This window comes from Haemaphysalis longicornis, unplaced genomic scaffold (genome assembly GCF_048455015.1).
Source record: "Haemaphysalis longicornis isolate Haplotype H1 unplaced genomic scaffold, Haemaphysalis longicornis Haplotype H1 scaffold_1, whole genome shotgun sequence".
NCBI lineage: Eukaryota > Metazoa > Arthropoda > Arachnida > Ixodida > Ixodidae > Haemaphysalis > Haemaphysalis longicornis.
In genome coordinates this window covers 101,439,405-101,464,142 of record NW_027526203.1, presented here as the reverse complement: position 1 = coordinate 101,464,142, position 24,738 = coordinate 101,439,405, and the positions used below count along the sequence as shown (strand labels likewise).

The window sequence follows — 24,738 nt, the reverse complement described above, 5'->3', positions numbered from 1 at the left end:
GCGAGGACAGTAGGCGGGCGCGAGAGGCCCAGAACGAGGCGTGGAGTGTCCTTCGCTGGTACCCCACGTCAGATAATCTCATTTCCTTTAAACGGGCAAAGGCTTTTGGAAAGCGTGTGCGTCTTCAGGCAAAAGGGGAGAGTTGGCGCGTCTTCCTCACTTCCATCAACTCGTACACCGACACTCACAAAGTCTGGACACGAATAAGGAAACGAAAAGGACAACAGACACACAGCCTGCCCCTAGTTAGCACAACGGGGGACAACCTCGAAGACCGGGCTAACACTCTTGCACAACACTTTGAACACGTGTCCTGTTCAGCACACTACACAAACACTTTCAAAAACAAAATATCTGCGGAAAAGAAGTCCCTGCGTGATAACAAGTTGAACACTTCCTACAATTCTCCTTTTTCAATTCATGAGCTGAAGGCCGCTCTGACCGCATGTAGGCCTTCAGATCCAGGTGCAGACAAAATCACATACACCATGATACAACACCTACACCCAGAAACTCTTCAAACTCTCCTACATCTATACAACATATGGCTTTTAGGGGCACATTCCAAACTCTTGGAGGGAGGCCATAGTAGTGGCGTTCCTGAAGGAAGGGAAGGACCCTTCCTCTCCCGCCAGTTATCGTCCCATCGCCCTGACAAGCTGCCTGTGTAACCTCCTCGAGAAGATGATAAACATGATACTCGTGTACTTTCTTGAGTACAACGGTCTTCTCCAGGGCTGCCAGGCAGGCTTCAGGGCAGGGCGATCTACAAATGACCAATTTGTCGCCCTTGAATCATACATCAAGGACGCTTTAATTTACAAACAGTTTTGGGCAACGGTGTTTTTTGACCTTGAGAAGGCCAATGACACCGCTTTGCGATACGAGATCCTCAGTGACCTGAAGTCTTTCGGTGTTTCGTGCCATATGCTCAACACTCTTGCTAGTTATCTGTCCAAAACAACGTTTCGCGTGAAAGTTGGTAATGTACTCTCAAGTATTCATGTGCAAGAAAATAGCGTGCCGCAAGGTAGAGTTCTAAGCTGTACACTTTTTATAATTAAAATGAACTCTCTTGGTAAGGCATTGCCACCTACCATTTCTTACTCTATGTATGTAGACGACGTACAGATATTTTTAAATTTTGTAATCTGTCAATCTGTGAATGTCAGGTCCAGCTTGGTGTTAAAAAACTTGCCAGGTGCGCAGACAAGAAGGGCTTTAAACTCAATCCCCAAAAAAGTTCTTGTGTTGTGTTCTCCAGAAAGCGCGGGATCCATCCGCACCCACTCTTAGGGGAGTTTGAATTTCTTTTCAAAAGGAGCACAAATTTTTAGGCATAACATTCGATAACAAGCTAACATTTGTTCCACACGTAAAACATCTTAAGCAAAAATGCCTAAAAACAATGAATATTCTCAAAGTTCTCTCCCACCAGTCGTATGGTGCAGACAAGCAACTCCTTCTGCGTGTTTATAGCGCCATAGTGGGATCCCGATTTGACTACGGCAGTGTCCTATATGTGTGCGCAAAAAAAAACGGCACTAAAATGCTGGACCTGGTTCTGCATTTAGGGCTACGTTTCGCATGTGGTGTTTTTCGCACTAGCCCTGTCCCAAGTCTATATGTAGAATGCAATAAATGGTCCCTAGATCACCACAGTGTGCACATGAACGTTTTATATGCCTAAAAAATCATCTCTATGACAAATCATCCTTTTACTCCGATCATTATTGATGCATCCTCACAGCAACTCTTTTTAAATCGACCATCAAACTCCATGCACTTTCCTCTAAGAGTGCGAGAAGCATGCACAAGACACCCATCACTGATTCCATTCAACCATGGCATCTCCGCTCTGTGTCATGTGACTTGTCTTTTATGCAATTTACAAGAACAGGTCATCAAGGATTGCGATTCTGCAGCATTTCTTGTTTGTGCAGCATAAGTACCGCTGTGAAGAGTCCAAGACTGCAAGTTCTGTTGCTTGTGCTCCGTTTGGGCAAACTTTCACGTCAATAAAACAATGAACCTTTGTAGCATTATATTCACAGCGGAAGCATGCGGTATTTTAATGGTACTAAATCACATAGTCCAACATCAAATCTTAAAATCGATCGTGTACACGGACTCTCTTAGCGTTCAAACACTTCCATCAGGAAAGCATTTTAAAAACTTTGTCATCAATCATCTTTTTAAGGCTATCATGTTTGCATATGCATCAAACCTTCATATAACTTTCTGTTGTGTTCCAGGGCACTCTGGAATTGCCGGGAACGAAACCGCAGATCGTATGGGCACTGCAGCTATACTCTTGAGCTGCAAAAACGCACCCCGAAAGCCTAGCGAAAGAAGATTAGTGAGTAATATAATATGACAGACGCTGTCAAATGCTTTGCGAACGTCGAGGAACACTGCGCAAGCAATCTTATTGTGCTCAAACGCAAAGTTCAGTGTGTCTGAGAAATCTTCCAGCAGCAGCTGCGTCCCCCCTTCAGCACAAATTCATACTGGCTAGGAGATAAAACGCTAGGCTTCTTTAAAAAGCTGCTCATTTTGTAGATATATACGTCATGGAAAAATATGTTGCGCGGATGCGATTACAAAATCAATGGCAACCACCTGCCATTGATTTTGTATACATGAGCCACACATAACTATTAGGCGCAGTGCAAGGCCCTTCGTCGATAAATATGTGTAGACTGACGACGTTGAGGAAAAAGCAAGCAATGGAAACGAAACTATGTAATAATAAATAGTTTGCGATTTGGAAACAAATAGAAAAGCTAGTACGAGTTATGAAAACATCCACCGTAGCTTCGGAAATGTAATGAAGTTCGTCTCAACTTAATTCCACTAGCAGTAACCAAACTTGACGTGGAATGCAATACCATTTCACAGAGAATAGTGGCAACGCTTAAATATCGTCGTGTCGGAATGCGGAACGAAAGCATGATATCAATGTTTTCGCAATGATCTCCAAAAGCTGCGGGTTTAATTTTGTTTCGCATTGAGGAACAGTTGATCGCAATGGGCACGCATTCTTTGAAGTACGCTGTCGGCAGCACACGACCTAAGCCAGGTGTTGTTCAACAATCATATCTGCTAAGTGCCCCTGGTTTTTTTTTCTGCTGTTTTCAGGTGCTCGTGCCGGTTGGGTATGTTTTGAAGACGTTCTTAGCTGCGGACACGGCTTTACACAATCAGCCCTTTGGCGTGCCGATGGAACGTTTAGCGGAGGCCGCGTAACAGACAACTAATGTCCGCTGGCCCCAACAGGCCGGCCATGCATTCGATCCTTTGAGACATTCACCGCCGAGTATCATTCCTTTTATGTAGAATGGTAATGAAGTTTATGCCACTGTCGTACGTGATGTATGGAGCTGCCAAAATTAACCGGCGTAGTGTGAAGTACGTGTTTTCTTCGAGATCATGTAGGTGCACAAAACCGATCTACATATCAGTGTACTTCCGTGCCATGGCCATCGTCACTTACTGAGACATTGCTTGTAAATTGCAGGGACAACGAATCACAATAAGATCAAAGTAAACACAGGCTTCGAGACCCTCGTGTCTGACACCCACACGGCGTTTTCACTGACCGATCTACAACAGAAATGCGATCGCACAAGTAGAGACCCGTGGATGCTTCTGAAACGAGTCGCCAGCGGGATTTCATTGGCACCGCTGCAGGCGACCCTGATGCCTTATAGGGTTGCAAGAAACTGGCTCGACTGAATATTGAAATTTATTCAATCCAAGCGATGTTACAATCTTTTTGCGGCTTCAGTGCAAGGCAGACCGAATATATTAGCATGCAAGTAAACGTTTTCTTTGTAAAGCGTGTAAGTAAGCAGATATGCGGTGTCACTCTCTGCTCGCTGGAATGACGAAAAGGCCTACTTTTCATCCGACCCGCCATTGTAACGCTTTACATACGCCTTTTTTCTGGGGTCTACTCGACCAGCCTCTTCCATCCTTTTATGGCAACATAACTACCGCGGCTGGCCCCACACGCTACATGGATGATTTCTGAAGTCCAGTGGGCGTTTTTCAGTCCCCGCATATCCGTGTGAGCACAGAAATGTATGCAGCGTTTCAAGCCAAACTACAAAAACGTTAATCCCCCAGCGGTTGTACTTAAACGGAATTTTCGCTGGCGTGCCTATAGCTCTTGAGCCCTCACCGGGGTTGACGCTGACGAGTGATGCCTCTTCTGTGTGTTGTAGCCCTTTATTATGAAAAGCAGAACAAACAACGCCTTACAACGCGGGAATATACACATGGAAATAAAGCGGATTGTCTTTTAGTCGCTCATAAAAACTCTACAACTTTGTCTGTGACCTATTTCTTATGCTTCAAGCAAATCCTCGAAGACAGGAGCATGGCGCCAATATTTTCCTGCATGTTGATATGTTTCAGGCAAAAGTGTCAACCAATTATGAACGCTACATGTATGGAACCCAAAATAAGTAATTGTAGATCGTGTAAAATTTGAAGTACTTCGTAAAATATTACGCTTGGAGATTTGAATTTAAACAGCAGGAACGCCCGCCTCTACTGCTCTTGAAGGGCGACAACACTGAATAGGCAATTTTCCGAATTACGAACGTAGTGAGAAATCGCCAACAAACGGAACGCGCTCGCGGAGCGTAGTTGTCCTGCGTGTTGTCAGGCCCCTAATCCGTGCTAAAGCAAATGCGATTTTCGAATCGCATCTCCGGCAGAGCACGTCAGTAGCGGAGGAATAATGAAAGGCAGGCGCGCAGCCGGGGAAGGATGACACGACCAAAGCGGAGAAGAGGAAGAAAAACAAGCCTGCCGTCTACGTAATGGCCAGCACCTTTTCGCCTGCCTCCCACGCTCGGTTGCCTGCCCCGTAGTACGAGCGCAGCGATTCTAATTTGAGCATATTTCCCGCGCTCTGCCTCCCCTCTTCCTCCTTGCCGCCCTTCGTCATCAAGACATTCTCTTCCGTTTCGCCCACATGCTGTTCGCCCCTTTTCCTCCCTCAAACTTTTTCTGGCATGACGTCACTTCCACCGGCTGGGACAGTCTATTTAAGACGGTGCCCGGTTTTACCTGTGTATCATCACGGCAACGGCCCCCGGAGTCAACACGAGCCAGTTGTTTTCGCTCCGTCACCGAGTGCCGCTGTGCCAAGTAGATTGCGACCTCTTGTCTCGTAGCCCAGGAGCGTGTATGTCGAGGTGCGCGCAGTGAGAGCGCAAACTGGCCTCGTAGTGGGTGGAAAGCCCATCCGTCTCTACGTGAAGAGTGTGAGGACTGTGCTCCGCCGTGCACCTGCTCGCAGGTTGGTTCGCAGCGAAACCTGTTAAATGATCAACTTGTTTGAAATCCAACTTCATAGCAACATTCGTCAAGCAAAGCCGTCAGAAGAAGGTTCGGATTCAGCAGTTAACCAGTAAATGTCCCTTTCCGTGCCTGTCCCCCATCCGCAGCCTTGAGAGCTCGCAGACAGAAGAAATCCCAGTCCTGGTACTACAAGGAACACCGTACGAACACAACAGCAGCGAAAAGCCCTTAGAATGGCGGAAAACAGTAACAGCGACGTGGCAGCTGATTCCTCGTCCCACGAGGCCATCATCCCTTTCCTCTTCGATGGCAAAAAGCATTTCCCTGGAAAGCAGCAACTCGCCTCCTCCCGCCAAGTCTTCGAAGTTGTTGAGCGCAAAACGTCTCTGGTTCCACTCGACGACGACCCTCTACAGCGGGAGTGGGATGACTTCATCGAAGAGTTCCCTCAGTGTAACAGGTAATTCGCTTAAGGGCCCATAACTAGCATTTGGATTTGTTATAAAGCCCTGAACAGCACCCCGTGAAAGGCAATTACTGGAGGTCGTGTCAATGGAGCGTCCGTTTTCTGCCTGCAGAGCACCAGACCAAGCCCTGTACTAGGCAAAAACGTTACATAACTTTCGAAGACAGGAGAACTTCGGCATCCAAAAATGCGCTTGGGGGTATTATAACCGAAGCTGGTGCTTAAAACAAGTGGTCTAAGAGGGGCGCTTCAGTGAAGTGCTCGGGATTTATTTCTCCCATCCCGGGATCTTTACCATGCTCAGAAATATTGACACATGGTGTTTTAGTTGTTTGCCCCCAAGTGAAAAGCTGCCGCCACGGCCGGGATCGAAACCGCGTCTTTCGATTCAGCGAAGCAGAATGCATTTGAGTCACAGCGGCGGGTTTCGTTCATATTGCACGGCGAATGATGCTCATGAGAATCAGTGATACCCGAGGGTGGTAAGAAATATTCCAGTTTAATAGATATAAACTGTCAGTTTGAAGCTGGTAAAATTCAACCTCAAGCAAACCACAATGAGAAATGCCCGAATTTACGTAATTTTCTATGCCTCGCACTAAACATGTGCATGACGCATGAGCGATGCTTTGTTGCTACTTCTGGTTCCCGCCAGGTTTTGCGGCGGCTGCTGTTTCCTCGACATTCGCGTGTTCTTTCAGCGAATACCTGACCCAAAGTATTGGCGCAGCAGCCGGGAAAAGATCCTTATTCACATCGCACGACGCCGTATGTACGCGAAACTAGACAGGCGCCTTTCCTTCCTGATCGTGCGACCAACGAAAGTGCGTTTTTTTTCATGTTAGGCTCATGTCGCAAAATGCCTCCATGCCGCGTGCTCTAACACCAAACCTTAGGATACGTCTATAAGCCATGCCCTGCTATTTCTATCGTGCCTGTGGAGTTCACTCGCGCGTACAGAAGATTTAAGAGTAACGAATTTCAGATAGTGTTACATCTCACAGAGTTTGCACATATGCGTGTAGGTTAAAATGTGATTGTGCAATAAATGTAGCTCTACAAGTGGTCATCAAAAATTAGATTTTCTCCCGCTTGTACAGCGTACCCAGCAACACTTTCGGTGGAATAAAAATACTACTGAAATGCGGAGCACCTGCCACGGCTTTCGCGCCTTCCGGATTCCAGGTATCTATCGGGGCGTACAAAGCCTTGGCACCAGTCACTCCTCCTACCACTCCCGCCACGCTCAATTATCGTCTTCGACGCTCCCCTCATCGGCGGAGTCGAGTCTGGCCTTCGAACTGCGAGGGTGAGCTGCCGAAGGAGATAATTTAAAGGGGCAACGAAGACATAGTACAACTTTTATACATTAAAAATAATGCATTGTCCTGATAACAATGCCGCCAATTTTATCACGAACTGAAGAACAGTAATGGAAATATTACGAAAAACACATCAAGCAGTAACGGCTCGGTTATAAAAATGGAGCTGAAAGAATTTTTATTTGTTAGAAGCTTCATGCAAGACGAACAAGTAAACTATTGCATTTTTGGTGGATTTCGGCTTCAAGAGGAGACTGTTCCCAGCGAAGTGGGCGAAGCTGTGGCGGCTAGGGAGCCTACATACGCCGCGCCAAACGACGAAGGCGCGGCGCATGTAGGCTCCCTAGTGGCGGCGCCCGCGACGGCGCGCGATTGCAGCGGCGGGAATGTGTGGGTGCGCTCCAGTCGATCTTGAGCGATGCGGTCTCTGCCTGGCGTCTCAGGCATACCGACATAAGGGGGGGTTGGCCGTAATTCTTCTAGCGCTACATTGCTCTGGCAATTGGTGGCGCGAAGTGACCTAAAGGCCACGAAAATATTTTATTGTGGCTTGATATCCCGGGATACAAGAAGATGGGCATGATCCGTAGGCTTGAAGTTGTGGTAAAACAACTTTTAGGCAACGAACACCTACGTTAGGCCCCTAGCAACCAGCCACACCATGACACCAATGACTTAAACTGTTCCCCAAGAGGAATTTATAATTATAGGTTTTATTTTGTTTAAGAAATTTATAAATTTTCTGAGAGTCACTGAAGTAGTAGTATGCTTAAGGGCATCTAAGTGGTATATTTTTGGGGACAGTTAAAACAGTACGCCCCACACTTCAGTACAGAAGCAGCGTTGTTATCAGAAGCACTGATCTCTCGAAACGCCTAGTTATTTTGGATGCTGAGTTAGCAAACCGTGTGAGTTGGTGTTGTGGAATTGCTAACCAGCAATGAACTGAAGCTGGGTGGGTGTTCAGGAGACTGCTGTGATCTGTTGTTATCAGGAATAACCCCACCCCCTTGAAACTCAGCACTGAAGGATAATTCTCGTTTAGTGAATGCAATGACGAATTTTAAATGCAGACAACAAAAAATTTGAAATATGCAAACTCTGATCCGATGGCACCCAATCTTACAATATAACCGCACCAACGTTTAGAGTCGTATAATAAGAACTACCATACCTTAACGGATATTTAGGGTGTCTCGTGTGTGTTTTAGATGCAGCGCATCTCTTGCTCTGAGGCATGTCCCTCCTGCGTCGTCGGCGTCCGTCCGCACGCCACCTGCGCATGCGCGACTCTCCTCCGTTCATCTCTCCAACAGCTGTGCGCAACACTCTCACTCCGGCGCATTAGCATAACGACAGCTGGCGCGCTTGGTTGACGCGCGCTTCGCTGCGTTAACAGCTGCTCCGGTGCGCATGTGCGCGCAAGCGCGACCCTCTCCCGCGGTCTCCTCTGCTTAAAGCACTGTGAATATGAAGCGGGTATCACTCCGCGGCAGTTAAGTCAGCGCTCGCTCTCGTTCTTCTCAAACATCGACGATGAAACCAAGATTCGACCACCGCTGCGGCAACCGCTCACTGTGCACTTTACTGACCATAAAGTCATCATTCTTAAATTTAATAAAGAGCTGGGTGGTGGCCGATAAAACACGTGTACTCCCTCATTTCACGTATGCATGCGCCGCATCACACCAGGGTTCCCTCGCGGGGAGATGGGGGCAATTTTTCATTTATTAAATGCAAAAGTATCGAATATTGTATTTTGTATTCTAATCTCCATTTGCTCAGATAATGTTCTTTGTTAAAAGGTGGAGAAATTAAGTGTTAATTAGGCATGCACGAGGAAATCATCCTACGAATTAACCAAAATGGAGTGCTGGAAAGTTCAGCAACCCAGTTCTTTTGTCCCCGGAAATGATGGCGCTATTGCGCCGAATTTCATGTACCAAAGAATGTCAAAATACGTGCAAGAAGGTACACTTGCGCGAATTACAGTCTCGAAAGTGCGCTAATTTTACAATGATCCGTCTGTTAAAAAACACCCAATAAGTTGGTTTGTGACCGTTATTTCAAAACGCTATCAATGGTTGTTTGTACTGATCGATAAACAAATCCCGTGTAGCTGGCTATGGAAATCATAATCATCATGGCCATTAGCCTACTCGGGCGCTCTGCTCCACGAACGCCTCTCCCGCTCTCGGGCGCTGCTCGAAACCACAGTTTTTCCCCCAATTCCCGTATTTCATCTCTTCACAGGACTAATGGCCTTCCCCTTCTTCTAGACCCATCCATCTCTTGCTATACACTCTGTTACCTTAATTATCTTCCGGTTGTGGCTTCATATAACTACATTACGAGGCCGCGTCCTTTACTTTTGCTTTATTTTGTGGTGACAAGGGTTCTTGCGGCTCGCACTCGAGACTCAGCCGCAAGGATCGCTCCACTGAAATCCGCCACGGACCGCCAACTGGCGTAGCGGCCGCGAACAATAAGGAACACACAAGATACAGATATTGCCAACACTGACGTTTATAGCTAATGCATTATTAGGAACGTCGGGCGCGTCGCTCGGCCACCGCCAAAACTACAACGTCAGGACGAGAGAAACAGGCACGAGGGTGGACAAAGGAAGGCTAAGAGGACCAACACGTCCGCTCCCGATGACGGCTGGTATACGGAGGCGAAGCTAACGGGTGTAGGCCCGTTCGTCACATGGCTTTTCGTCATAGGCCGGTTTGTGATAGGACGTTTGGTCACATAGGATCATTCGTCATAGGCCGGTTCGGAATAGGCCGTTTGGTCACATAGGATCATTCGTCATAGGCCAGTTTGTCACTTAGGAAAGTTCGTCAGAGGAACGCAAAAACGAAATTCCTGGCTTTCTTTAGACGTAAGTGGTGATGAAGCATGACTGTAACTACTTTGAACACCTTTTCGCAGTACCGGACCTCTTAGCGGCCGCCACGGCGATCCTAATTTGGCAGTAAGGCACGCCCCAAAAAATGTTTGGCTTTCGGGGAACCCGTGCACGAATTATCCTGGTCCTGCAGTCCATACCGCTCCTACCCGTCCCCCTTGCCTTTCACATGAATGTCACGGTACCAGGTGCACGCTCGCGTGACTACTTTGCAGTGGCCGTAGCACTCCTTTTTCTTCCCTTTTTTTCATTTTCGTTGCTCCCTCACTGGTAGCGAAGTGCTCACAGCGTGGTCATTTTGGCCCCTTTCCTTGGAAAGGCTTTTAAGTGCGAATGCACTTCTTAAGCGAGCCTGAATCGTCCGCCGCCGTAGTCCGCATAGCAACAGCTGCGGGTGCGCGCGCTCCTCGTCTTCCTCCTCGTCTTCCCTAGCAACGGGGGGAGATGGGCGCGCGCTACTCTCCTCCTCCTCTCTCCGCTCAGTGACTGCGGGTGTTGGGCGCCTCCTCCCCACTTCGGGCGGGAGAGCTCTCGCTCGCGTAGCGGGCGCTTCGCATTCCGACGCGTGAGGGCGCTCGTGTAGCCCTCGCCGTAACGGCGGGCGCTACTCTCCTCCTCCTCTCTCCGCTCAGTGACTGCGGGTGTTGGGCGCCTCCTCTCCACTCCAAGATCACGATATCCACCGTAATCGCGCAATCAACAACCGTGCATTCGCACTTACACACTCTCCCCCTCGGGGAAGTGCGAGGGAATTTTTTTTTGTGCACATAAGAACTCACTTGAACTGTCCGAAAGGAGGATATAAAAACGTGCAGACCTATAGGAGGCATATCCACTCCCCAAGCAGCTAGCTGAGGGGCCGCCTTTTGTTTATTTTGCCCGAGAGCTACTGCCAAGAATGGCGGACCGGCACCCCGCGCATGCCCAGATGGCCACTGGAGAAAGGTTCATCAAATATTTAGTTGCACCACTTGTATTAAACCCGTAATAAGTGACACGAAATGGCCCATGTGAAATTTCCAAGAACTAGAAGGTTGGTGCTACCACTTTCCCTATTACGGGACCACTTATAACCAGACACCTGGACCGTCGTCCAAGAACTTTGTTGGGCTACATCCCTGTCTCACTTTTCTGTCTTGGGTTGTTGAACTCGAATCTATAATCTTGTCCGAACACGTCACCCTACTTGCCCACTCTGGCTTGCATTCTCTATTGAGCTTCGCTAGATGTACGGCCCAAAATACAAAAACAAACTAAACTAAACTAACTAAAACTAACGAAAAACATGTGCCTCGCTTCGCTCTTTCAAGTCGAAGCAAAAAAAAAAACACGTGGACATTCATTTTGTGCACCTGTGGCAAACTTTCCCAAGTGACAAACTGGCCTATGACAAATGATCCTATGTGCCCAAACGGCCTATTACGAACCGGCCTATGACGAATGATCCTATGTAACCAAATGGCCTATTACGAACCGGCCTATGACGAAACTCAATATGACGAACGGGCCGTATCCCGAAGCTAACGTTTGCCGGTTGAGGGCAGCGCTGATTCTTTCGCGAAGCGGCATCCTTTTCGTTTCGAGGGAGTCAGGGGACTTCCCGCCGCCCTTTGTACGTGCTGGGTTAAGTGGCTCGTGCGGCCGGTGGCCGCTTCGTTCCCATTTGTGAGTAGGGGTGCCCGATGTCTCAGGCGGCTCGGGAGGACAGAATTGGGTCTGGAAGTGCGCCCCGAACTGCACGGGCACTTGCCAAACGCGGGGGAGTGGACCGGCGGGCGTCTGCTTCCATCCGATACCGCCGAAAAGCCGTCCACCAAACGGCTAAGAAGGCCGTTGTAGTCGTTTCGCGATGTCTGAGGTGGTGAAACCAGCGAAGGGTCGCCCACGATATTGTTGCTTGGTCGGCTGCCAAAACAGTAGCAAGAAGACGAAGTATAAGAATCCACCGGTGTGATTCTACAGATTTCCTAGAAAAGCTTAACAAATAGAAAGAGGGCAAGCATGGATCACTGCGGTGCGAAGGGTCAAGCAGGTTGCACATTTTTCTCAAGTGGGTGGCACATTTTTTTTCTACTTGTCCACTTTCAGTTTACATTTCCGTCTTTCAAAATGCCAACTAGTGTTTTAAAGTTATTCTGAATCCCCCGCTACTTTTCCTTTAAAAAATGCGTGCTGCCAATGATTGTTTCCCGCTACATTAAATGAACTTGGTAGTTGTTCAGCTGATGCCGTTCGATAACGTCAAATATAAAATAAAGCTTGCATTTTGCATAGATGTATACATATTTGCCTGGCTGTATTATTACCTGCGTTAATGTTTGCTATTGTAGCTTGTGTTGTGAAGGGAATCAAGGCACGTTGATTGCTGTTCGGGTGTTTGGACACGCTAGAGCTTTTCTCCAGTCTTTCGACGATGCCGTGAACGACTGAAGGGCCACATGTTCTCGTTTATGCACGCGCCAACACTGCACAGGCGCAAAGGCATCGCCGTCGTACCAGCTGTACCTTCTGGCTTTCTTTTTTGTCCAGACGGCGAGAACAACCACAACAAAAAAGGCAAAAATGTAGTTGAATTCGTCCCATCTCGTAGCAGTTTTTCTTATTGCACGCAAGGCAACCATGTTTTGTCGCAGCAGTGTCTACATGGTTATAATACACGAGTAAATAACAGAAAATGGACGTGTAACATTGGCGGAGTCCCGAGTCCTGACAAGATGTTCTGTTCCCGCCGCAGTATCACGTCACTCCCAGCGCGTCAATCTGTGGGACTAACGTTGCGAACGAAATTCCTTCAAAAACAACCAAAATGGAAATGCGGTGTTGTCAGCGCACCCCTTTAATAGTTTCCCTCCAACCTCCACCCAAGACCAGCCCGCCCGGAGCTCCGGACAAATCGGTCGCGTGAGGGGGTCGGCTGCGTCCCCGCTCTCGCCGGAATCATTCCGGGGCGAGAAGTGCGTGGCCGCAGGGAGAGAAACGGATCTCCCCCTCTCGCCTCCGCGGCGGGCCGATAGACATGGGAAGATGGCGGACCTCCGCAATTCCCACATGCCTTCCCGCCCCCTGCCCCCCTCCCTTAGACAGTAGCCGATCAAACTCGAGGGATGCGGCAAACGATGTTCTCGCCGTTCAGCGCCTGGCGAATTCCCCCAGAAATTTCAGCAGGTCCGTGGCCGGCCTCTGGTCCTCCAGGGTGATGGCCGTCGCGAGGTGAGCGGGCCGCGGCCACCCCCCTAGAAGGGCTGCCCCACCACAGAATAAAGCACCTAGCATCGTTCCCAGACATCTCGGGTAAACCCACATTCAGCCCTGTATTGAATTTTGTAGCGGCCGATGATCTGTCTATTTTGGAGTGCCTTGATAGACTTTTGGCGAATTTTTGGTCCTTTGTAACACTGGCTCTAGCACTGACAGGTTATGGCAGTTCTTTTGGAATGTTGGGGCGAAGTGTATAGACAGCTACGTCCCCAGGATTACAAAATGCATTCGTAAAACCGATCCCTGGATTACCAGAGAAATCATTCGCGCAAAAAAAACTAAAACTGAAGCAAAAATCTTGTGGGAAAAATCGTACCCCTCGAAGAAGACGTTCAACAAGACAAAAACCGGAACGTCCGATGAAGCAATCCAGGGATAGGTTTTTCGATGCGACATTAACGAAATACTTGAACGAAGCCCCTTCGAAGTTCTGACGCTATATAACTCCCCCCGCAAGCTCCCCAAAGCTATATGAAATTACTCAACAACGTGTTGATGATCTCAATTCCTTTTTTGCTTCTGTGTTTACTACTGACAATAGTATTCTGCCCGAGTTTTGTACGTCGTTATTGCAGCTTCCGATTGAGGATGTGGCAAATAGTGAAGAAGGTGTGCTAAACCTAGTACTTAATATATATACAAGAAAAAGCTCCGGCCCTAATAGTATACCAAATGAATTTCTGTAAAGATATGCTGCATGGGCATCTCTCATTCTCGCAAAAATATTTCAGTCGTCCCTATGCAGTGGCTCTTTCCCATCTGTGTGGAAGCGGGCAAAAATTACCCCTGTTCACAAAAGTGGCCCTCTTTTGGACGAGCGCAACTACCGTCCTATTTCGCTTATCAGCACATGTTCAAAGATGCTCGAGCACAATATTTACAAACACCTGATGGCCTACCTTGATTCGCACAATCTATCATTTTCGAAGCAGCGCGGATTCCGGCGAGGCTTATGCACAACACCGTTAATCAAATTTGTTCACAATCATCCAAAGACCATACGTTTGCATGGTCAAACTGATTCAATTGTAACTCAACTTACCAAAGTTCACGATGGTGCCTTTTCTGTAAACAGCTGTTCCTAAACAGATATTATAATGCTTGATTTATCTCAAGGGTTCTATCGTGTCTGTCATGGTAAATTAATTTCAAAATTGGAAAGCATAATTTGGGATGGGGGGTTTACGAATTGGGTGAACGACGTCTTCAGCGACCGCCAACACTTTGTGGTTTTCGAAGGTGAATTATCGGGGACAGCTTCTGTTAAGTCCGGTGTGCCCCAATTCTCCACCCTTGGGCCACTATTATTTCTTGTCTACATAAATGACATTGGGGCTTGCATGGACTCAAAAATTAAACTTTTAGCGTGCAGCTTTATCGTTTACACGGGGATTAACTACAGGGATGATGGCACGGCACTAAGCCTTTCGTTGGAAATGATTGCTCGCTGGTGTGCAGAGTGGCAGATGTCAACAAATTAAACAAAAACAGTCTGCCTGACGGGGACGAGAAAAAAAGTGCCCTAAACGTTTACTTGCACAATAAACAACGCCCCTCTAAAAAGAGCTACACAGCAGAAATATCTCGGTGTCCCTTTCACTTCCGACCTGAGCTGGGATGAGCACATAAGCAACGTCGCAGCACGTGGCTTTGCGGAAGATATTTTTTATACGTATGCGCCGACACAAACTAGGCTCTTAACCTACGCAACATTCGTCCGGCCAATTTTGGAGTACGCGAACACTGCATGGTTTCCGCAAACGGTTACTCATATCACAAAGGTAGAATTGGTACAAAGGAAGGCCTTCAGGTTTATCCATAACAAGTACAAACGCACTGACTCGCCCCTTAACCTTTTAGTCTTGTTGTCTGCCTAAGCTAGCTACAAGAGCAAAACTAGCACTATTAAAATATATACACAACCTCCTTTATAACGGCGGCTGGATTTCTGCATTAAAAGATATCTCCCTAGTAGAATCCACAGCACTAGGACACAACCATGCATACACCATCACGGAATACGCTTTTAACAACCATTGCTCCAAGCATTCCTGTTTCCCCTCTAAATAAGAGAACATAATGCTTTAAATTTCTTTATTACAATATACAGGGTGATGTCATGATGATTGGAACACTTTAATAAAAAAAATTCCTGGGCAAACCGCCGCTATGTTCCCGCCCAAATTTCACACGATGGTCGCATTTTGTGTTCTATTTTGTTTCACTTCGTGATCAACAGCTCTACTTACCTGTTTCTACTAATAACAAATAAAAAAGAGCTTCGCCTATGGGAAAATGGCGGGCAATTTGGACGTGCGAGCCTGCGCAGGGTGATCTTGGAACGACGCCGACACCTGGGGTATGCAGAGCGAAACACGCGTTTGGGATTCATGGTAGGAAGGAGCCAAATGGAGTAGCAGGCGATCAGAAAATCTCTTTCGTGCCTAGTTTACTGTGATGACAAATACTGGCATAACAGGTGACACCAATCATACTAAAATATTCGCACGCTTGATAGTTGCCAATGAGCTTTTAATTTGCTTCCTCACCTGCTTTCACATCGCATAAAAAATTTGTAGATAAGTGTGTCAGTTATGATTTTTCACTTACGCTGGTCTTTCATTAAAATTTGCTACGTTAAAGTGAAGGTGAAGCAGTTTTAGAATTAAAAGAAAAGTTGACTTGCAGCAAGTACACATTGAATAGTTCCCGTGCACGGAATATGCAATAGAAGCGGCGCAATACGTGAACAAAAGCAGCCCGATGCCCCGCCCCCATCTCGGCGCGATGCCAGACGACCGAAGATCGGAGGCGAAAGCCGGCAGGAAAACGTCATACCTGCTATTCCGGCCGGATCGGCCGCCCCTGCCATGCTCTTTTCGCCGTGTTTCCTGTAGAGGCTCGCCACAGGGAGAATGATACATGTTGCTGTTGTTGATAGCCCTTATTTGTACAGTTTTCCTGTTCAAAAAGTATGCACAGACGCCAAACGAGGCATGCGTTACCATGCCGATATTCCTAAGTTGGATAATACCACGCCGGGTTGTTTTATAACATACAGAAGCGACAGCCGATGTGGCTGTCTTTATGACAGAGAATATACTACACTAGGTTAGATACTTTGTTAAACGCTGCAATGCGTTTTTCCTTTTTTTTTTTTTGATGCGACGGACATAAGTGTTCAGATCAGATGCTAGATTTAGAAAGGATGGTGAATACTGCTGTACTTTGGCCCGGAATGTTTCGGTCAGTTCCAGAAACAAAGTCACACTGGTTCAGGAAATACCTGTTTCGTTAAACGCGTCGGTTTTCTTTCTCTGATGGGCTTAGATCAGTGTTCAAAAACCCAATTTTTGACGAAACTAAAACAAGGTGCCAATCCTGATAGACGTTCTCTCGTGGCTAATAGGTAAACAGTATTCCTACAAAGTAAAAGAACCAAGACCACCAAATTACTTATTTTGCAAGTATACATGCCACGAGAAGGTAATATTTGTCTGGAATGAAAAAACACCGCTCCCAACCACAACCACACCATAATTTGTGAGGTACTGCGGGGACCGAATTCTTCGCCCAATATTCCGTGTGCCTGCATATTATAACCTGTCAAGCACTTGTTGCCGCTGAATCTCATGTGTGCTCCAGCGACAGTCGTTGATATATATTTTTATGAGAGCGAAAATAAGTAGGAGCGAAGAGTAAATATACGGCCTTTATCCGAATAGCGCGGTAAATGCATAAATCTAGAAATGATGACATAGGCCAACATTACATTATCACAAACGTTTGGGGATTGTTACCTAAAGTAACGTAACTACAACGTAACTGCCATGCCCGACTGGTCTGTTAATTATAATGATGTGGCCGTAGTATTGCAGCCGAATGCGCAACGCACACACGAAAATCAAGCCCTACTAGAGCCGATAATGCTGCGGAGGCACCAGTGTGCCACAATCTTTTAAGAAAAAATGCAAGTCAAGCAGTAAGACGCCACTCATCGAAGTGCAGCTAGCGATCGTGGAGGCGCCTTAGCGCCACTGCCCAAATGGCGTGCGCCCGCGCGTGTGTGTGTGTGTGTATGGGGATGAGGAAGGGGGGGGGGGGGTCGACAACGAACGAAGGAAATTCGGAAGCAGAGTCCGCTTGTTGGTTTATGAGTGTGACGGCAACATATGCCTCGCATACACGTTTACAGCGCATGAACGCCATATTTTCGCGCCATGCATGTACGCGCTTTTCGCTGGTGCATTGTTTATAAAACCAAGCTTAAACTTGGGCATAAATGGTTTCAGGCAGTTCAGGCAGTACCCAATATTAACATAATGAATAGAAACCCCCTATTCTGGTTTTCCAGTTCAGAAATATTCTGACGGAACCCTCTAGCCCACGCCACAGTCACTGCTTTGTGGTTCTCGGTCGTGTAAAGCAAATTCATGCTCTAAGATACCAGAACCAACATCACGGGAATTTGGGAAACAAAATTGCAGTCATGTGCGAGCAATTAGGTGCAAGCTAAATCGCCGAAAAGGCCAGCGCCGCTACCGCGCGATCTATTCCAATGCTTCCGACAACCCGCGCGGCCGAAGGGTGTCCTCCTTTGATGTCATGACGGGCGCAACCAATCAGAGGCAGCGCGCGTCTTTCAAACGGGACCGCGCGTTTTGCAAGATAAATTCTGGTTGGACTCATGTAAGATAAAATTCAGTGTGATATTCGGAGTCAGCGCGCAAGAAACTATATAAACGGGCCTCTAACTCAATTTTTTTTTGGAAAGCGCTTCAGCTTCCTTTAAGAATTAGAGAGAGGACAGTGGCGGGCGAACAAGTTCAGATGCTTTCGCTACGCAGCATTTATTTGCCTTTAACAAGGACCTTTTGGTGTGGCAATTGACGCCATCGTCCGAGTAAAAAAACCGAATATTCTGATTTCAGCAGTTCACGCAGTCATCAAAGTAAACACAAAAAAAAAAACGAAATGCTCCAGTCCTCATTTTTCGAAGTGACCGCCGTCAGCGCCGATGCACTTCTACAGCCTATCAACATAGGCATCAAAGACTGCTTCCCTCATCTTGTCGTCAATAGCGGTGAAGGCGGCCTGGATGCGAATTTATTTATTTATTTATTTATTTATTTATTTATTTATTTATTTATTTATTTATTTATTTATTTATTTATTTATTTATTTATTTATTTATTTATTTATTTATTTATTTATTTATTTATTTATTTTCAGATACCTCAAAGACGCCAATGAACGGGGTATTACATAAGGGGTGGTAAAGCACAAAAATTACAGAACAATCGAACAACAAACAAGAAAAAAACGAACAAGCAATCACGAACACAAACGGTTTCAAGCACGCTATGTACAGAAAGGGCATACAATTCAAACCAACAAAATAGATAACAAAACGAAAAATAATCGCATAGATGACACAGGAAATAATCCGTGCACAAGTGTTTCGACGGAAGCTTTGGACTGCGCCGGGTTTGTGTGAATTACGACGATTTCGGAAAGGCCGTTCCATTGGGTGGCTGTCAAAACGGGAAATAAATGAAGATGCGTGGGTAGACTGCTTTTGAGTGGCTGAGGCTATTCGATGGGTGGTGAGCAGTTTTTACGGTGAGGCTGTCGCATGATAACGAGTTGTAGAATTTGTGGAAGAGGCAACATCTTGCTACTGTACGTCGTGTTTTAAGACTGGGCAATTTAGCTTTAATTTAAGATGGGTTACGCTTGTGCGGTGCGAATAATCGGAAAAGATTAATGTCGCCGCACGGCTCTGAACGGATTCGAGGATGGTAGTACATAAGTTTGCTTGCGGTAGACCAAGACTGTACACGCTAATTCCCGATTACGGCGAACAAGTGTCTCGTAGGCAAGTAATAAGTAAGGCACGTGGACTCCTGGGATCGCGTTGATGACACTGCCGGCGGTATATCCTGGCAAGGGCGGGGGTTACGAGGGTCGCTAGATTTCCCACTGGGCCGCTGAGGTACACCAGGGATTTAACATGACCCCATACAAGAAATTCACAGGGTCGGTAGAGCGCGGAGGCCAGTGCATGGAGGCCGAAGCTCGCCCCATCCAGCTGTTGGCGTCAAGCCAACGGGGAACTTTAATGGTGAAGTGGGCGGGTGATTCATCCTGCTTCAAAACGCAAGCCTCTTTCTGCATATGGTGTTGCACTAGTTCGGGCAAAAAGTCTTCTTCGAGGAGGTTCAGGTAAGATTCCGCTGTGACAGTGCCGCAGAGAAAAAAGGTCATTATCACCCCCTCTCACCAGATTCCGCACCCGACGATGACGTCGGGAGAATTTACTTCTCTTGTGGTCACAAAATCCGGATTTGTTTTTGACCGAAAACGCGTACATTGGCGGTTCACAGGCCCGTCCAAATGAAAGGCTCTTCGCTGAATACGAGAACCGACCGGTGCCCAGGGTCTGCCGCGATTCGCCTGAGCTCGAAGCGACAAAAGCTCAGAAAACGCCCCTTGTCGTCGTCCGTCAGTCTTTGGTGGACCTGCAATTTATAAGTGCTTTTGCCTTCAAGGCAGGACTGACGGTTGACGCCGACGTCCCGAGCATAAGCCCCGCAGGCCTGCATGATAAGCGCGGCCTCAGCGAGAACCGAACGCCAGCACCCTTTTTCCCTCCGCACTTTTCGTTGTTGGTATCCCTTCGCATCAAATTCGTCCCTCCAACGACGCACACAAGAGTAGCTCGGGGGTGGCTTGCTGAATCCTTTCTTCGATAGGGTGCGTACTCGATGGTACCACTTCGCCGTTACCAGGCAACACACCGTAGCTGCCTTTTCTTCCGCAGAAAAAGCTCTCATCTCAACGCTTCGCGATGACAGACAGACAGAGAGGCAGACGCAATCACGCACAAAAAACTTCACAAATAAAACGAGAGCAAGCAAGCACGAAGCATCAATCGTGAGGCTGATTTCGTAGAGCCGGATAACCTGGTACAGTCACCAGACGATCAGAAAACGTGAATGCAGGTGAGGAAACAAATACAACGTTTATTGGCGACGAAGAACCGTGAGAATGTTGTATTATGATTAGTATCACAGCTATGCAAGTATTTGTGATCATCGTAAATTCGGGACAAAAGAGATTTTCTGATCGTCTGCAGCACCAATTGGCTCCTTCCTGCCGTGAATCCTAAACGCGCGTTTCGCCAGGCTAGGCTAGCTGCGTTTCGCTAGGTGGCGCCGCCGTTACAAGATCGGCTTGCACTGGCTCGCGCATCCGAATCGGCCGCCATTTTCGCTTAGGCGAAAATCGTTTTAATTTGTTTTTAGAACAAACAGCTGAGTACCGTCATTTTTCTCGGCGTGGAACAAAATAGTCCACAAAATTTGCCCTTCGTGGAAAGTTTGAGCGCGAAGATACCGCCGGTTCACTCCGGAAATATTTTAAAGGGGTCCAATTATCGTCGAGCCACCCTGTATAATCATTATAAGAATTCACCTCAAATATCGAGGACATGTTACATAAATAATACTGGGTTTCTTTCTTTGTTTCTTTCTCTATCAGGCGATGACTTTTTCCAGGTGGTTTTTTTCTAGGATTCTAAATGTTCCGGCGCAGTTGTGTGTGCATAAGTGTATTGGCTGTTTTTCCTGCAGCAACTATTAAGTTGGCCGCTACGGGCGTGTGTCTTCCTTGGGGTGCGTTATTGCCGGTTCTCTTGTGCTTGTTTGTAACTAGCGTTGTATTTTCTGTTTGATAAGGAGTACTGTCTGGTGTTCCCCTTGTAAGCACGTACCAACTGTTCACTGTTTGTGTATAATTAGCATTATTTTTCAAAGTGTACCGACTGATGTTTCTAAAGATACCAAGGCCCCTTCAGTCTTTGTTTTTTCCTGCCGCCTAGGTGCCCTGTTTCACATCGTCTGCCTCGTGTAAAAGTGCAATCGTTGTTCTGCGTATTCACGAACTGATGCCCTCCTGCTTTCGCCTGGTATGAAACTGCCAGTATCAAAAATAAATAAATAAATATGCGTAAAGTATCCAGACTGACTCAATGTAATAAGAATTTAGCTAAGGGGTAAACGGAGGTGGTAGTGTATCTGTGACAAGGTGCGAAATATTTTTGAAGCAGCAGGAAATTCATGAACAAGAATGAACCAGAGAATGAACGGCGCGATGCCTGAATGACAGACTTAGAGAGCATCGCTCAGCAGTATTTGCTGTAATGGGACGGGGGCACTTGGCCGACAATTGTCGCAGGTGAAAATGCACTCCAGCATACGAGAGAACACAGGTTTTGCGCGGGTCAAGCATCCAACGAGAACTTGAAGTCCACGAGCAATACTGTTTTGGCCAAGAAGGCGACGTGTGCATCAGGACCCCTTTTGTAGCATTGTCCACAAGGAAGTGTGGTTCCTCAAGCAAAGATTAACTCGCACACGTGTCTCGCACTAAGCTCTCTCTCTTCTCGTTTTCTTCCTTGTGGCGCATGCGGTGATGACGTAGCGTGTTTTGTCAAGATTTAAGCTGAAATCCAGCGTTCTTCCTGTGGTTTTTTTCCTCTGGTGCTCCGCCCTTGCGCTAGCACACAGCACAGCAGTGCAACTTCTGTATTTCGCTGCGCACATTACTAGGGTACGCCTCAGTACACGACTGACACAAGTATGTTAGCAGAACACCACACCGTATTACCTAGGCCTACTATAACCATTTTCCGTTTGCGCTTTTGTATTATTTTCTCCGCGACTATGACTCATTATATAGCCTACTTGGCACCGTCAATCCAGGAAAACATTTGAGAGGAACGAATTTTTTTACTGGCCTAATAGCTGTTTCTACAATTAGAATGCCCAAATTGGTAATACAGGTGTCACTACATGTCTCAAAAATATATCTTCAAGTTAATGGGCACAACGCATTTGTAGTCACCGCGAGTCACCTGGATGTGGCGGTGTCGGGATTGCGTGTTAGTCTCGCATTGTGGAGGCTCCTGTTTTTAAATTCTACGCACACCCGAATTTCCTTAGCTTTCTGCTCTGCTCAGTGCCAGTTTTTTTTTCTCGGAGGTGTCGACCATTTTATTACTGTGTTTATTTGTGCGTAATCTGTCAGGAACACCGGATTTTCGACCCTCCCAGCTATCAAAGGCGTTGGCATTTTTATGGAGCATAAAATAAGGGTATCGCAGACACTTTATCATCATCTATTGCCTTGTAATAAAACGCAAGCTCATGATGTGAGGGAGTTATCCATTTCTTTATTAACGCACTTGTTTTTGACAGTCACAAAGACGTCGTCCGTTACTTGTATGTTGGAACAATTTTAAAACTTCGGTTCAACCATTGCTATCAAAGATTCCGTTTAAGAAAGCTATTGTACTGACCTTTCAGTATTTTCTATTAAAAAAGTCATGTTTATAAGTCTCAGCTAGTAATAGCAAGCTACTTGCAGGGTAGGGAAGGAGGAAACCATGGCCGTGGCCATCACTCACCGAATAGATCTGGCTGTTAACCGTAACCGTGTGCCTGAACGCGTGAAACGTAAACTAGGCTGGCAAAATGTACTCTTTTTTTGTATTAAGGGAAACGTTTGAGATAAGAGTTGCAGCGAAAGTACACGTGGCACTTTGTAACATGCGCAGGTACCTGGAGCCGGACTTTATAGAGCGCAACTTCCCTTCACTCCGCCAGCGGCTCGGAGGAGCCGAAGCAGCAGGGGCTAGCGGAGATGATAAAGACAGAATTCTCATCTACGACGTCGACGTTCAGCAGTTTCAACCCGAGAATATAAAAGTTTCGGTAAAAGAAGGTAACGTGTCGGTGCTCGGGCGCACAGAGGAGATTCTGAACGGCGGAGGAAGGTACCTGAAAAAGGAGCTGCTGGGCGCGATGAAGGTGCCCGACGAAGTTGAAACCAACGACGTCGACGTGGAGGTGACGCCAGAGCAGCGACTGAAGATTTCTAGGCCAGCCTCCGCTATGTCGTCAGCGCCTTCCTCGGCAGAGAACTCGCTCGCCGAGAGGTGAGCAAGCTCGTGTCGTCAGGGGGAGGAACAGTGTGCTGCCGCGTTGTTCTACGTGCAGCTTTATGAAATCGACGTTTGCATCACAAGACTGGATGTTTCAGCGCTCAGGAATTTGATGCACTACAGATTCTGACAAGTGGCTCTCTCCCTGTCCTGAGCTGGCTTCAACACGATGTGTTTACGTTTGTTTGTGAAAGCGTCCACTTCATTGTGTGTATCCAACCAATATTTGGCAGTTAGTGCGCCAAGAACGGGTGTTAATCTCACCCGTGATCACAGTGACTTCTTTTCGTTCCTAACGCTTTAAATATGCTTTCAAACACTGTTCGACTGGAGCGTAAAAAAGCGACGAGACTGCCGAAATTCATTCAGCTTTATAAGGACCAAGATTATTGTTTGGAGTGTGTTTGTCCAGGGTTCCTTGAAATATAAAGTTATGACTGCATGGAGCAGACCTCTCGTATAATGAGCGCGAGTGTCGGCCCAAGTCTGCCTACAACAAGCGCTCTAGAAGCGCTCTAACTTCGTACATTTTCAAGTAAGGCAAAAAGATTAACTGCATCACTATTTATTTTACAGGTTTGAAATTTGTATCTGCTAGGCGAGGTCTTGCCAGGTATGAATATAGTAACATACAAATCTTTGTATCTGTCAAACATGTGCGCTTGTCTTGGGAGAGTGCTCTGAGTGTTTTGTTCGTCTTATGTAAAGAGGCAGCGCAGTACAACACGAACCTCTATCAACTAGCCTCCATCGTAACGCTTCTGGTAAGACCAGCAGGTAAGTCAACACATTCTTTTGCCGTTCGAATAGAAACACGTAGGTGGACGCCCGCAAAACTAAGATGGTCATGAAGACGAGTGCGCGCTCGTAGTATTAGTGCCGGAACGTTAATGGCGGAGGAAACGCATTGTGACACTTTTTGCACCGCACTCGGTGCATGTGGCACCGTATAGACACTAGCTGTAGCGAGGTGAGCGCATAATTGTGCCTGGTTTAAGGTTTGAATTTTTCAACTGTTTAACTGGCTAACAACCAACATTTATTTATTTATTTATTTATTTATTTATTTATTTATTTATTTATTTATTTATTACAAGTACCTACATTGCCCATTGGGAATTGTTCTAGGGGGGTTACAGTAGAAAATAGAATACAAACCGCGAATTATAACCAAAGTATAATCATACATAACATTATACAAGAAAAATCTAAACACTTACAGCATAGCACTGTAACAAAAGTAAAAAATACAGGAGCGCAGCGAAACAGTAATTATACACATCCAAAATAACCAAATGAGTACAAAGCAAACGTTAAATATATGGGTTATTTCATTAACTCAAAACGCTGTTTCAGTGGCTGATAGAAAATTAGAATCGGAGATTATTGGTATTTTTAGCGGGTTCCAGTACCTAATGGAGTTTAGAAGGAAAGATTACTTGAACACATTCAATCG

General features: G+C 46.6%; 1 protein-coding gene across 2 annotated transcripts; it reads left to right on the top strand.

The window, feature by feature from the left end:
* Positions 1–5,077: 5,077 nt before the first annotated feature.
* Positions 5,078–23,475, top strand: LOC144178462 (uncharacterized). Of its 2 annotated transcripts, XM_077706349.1 has the most exons (3): positions 5,078–5,314; positions 5,463–5,776; positions 22,896–23,475. In XM_077706349.1, the coding sequence occupies exons 2-3, from the start codon at positions 5,550–5,552 to the stop codon at positions 23,278–23,280; spliced, it is 612 nt and encodes a 203-aa protein (XP_077562475.1). In that variant the 5' UTR covers positions 5,078–5,314; positions 5,463–5,549; the 3' UTR covers positions 23,281–23,475. The 2 variants fall into 2 exon arrangements, with proteins under 2 accessions (XP_077562475.1, XP_077562466.1); XM_077706340.1 differs by having other exon boundaries at positions 5,078–5,776.
* Positions 23,476–24,738: the final 1,263 nt, after the last annotated feature.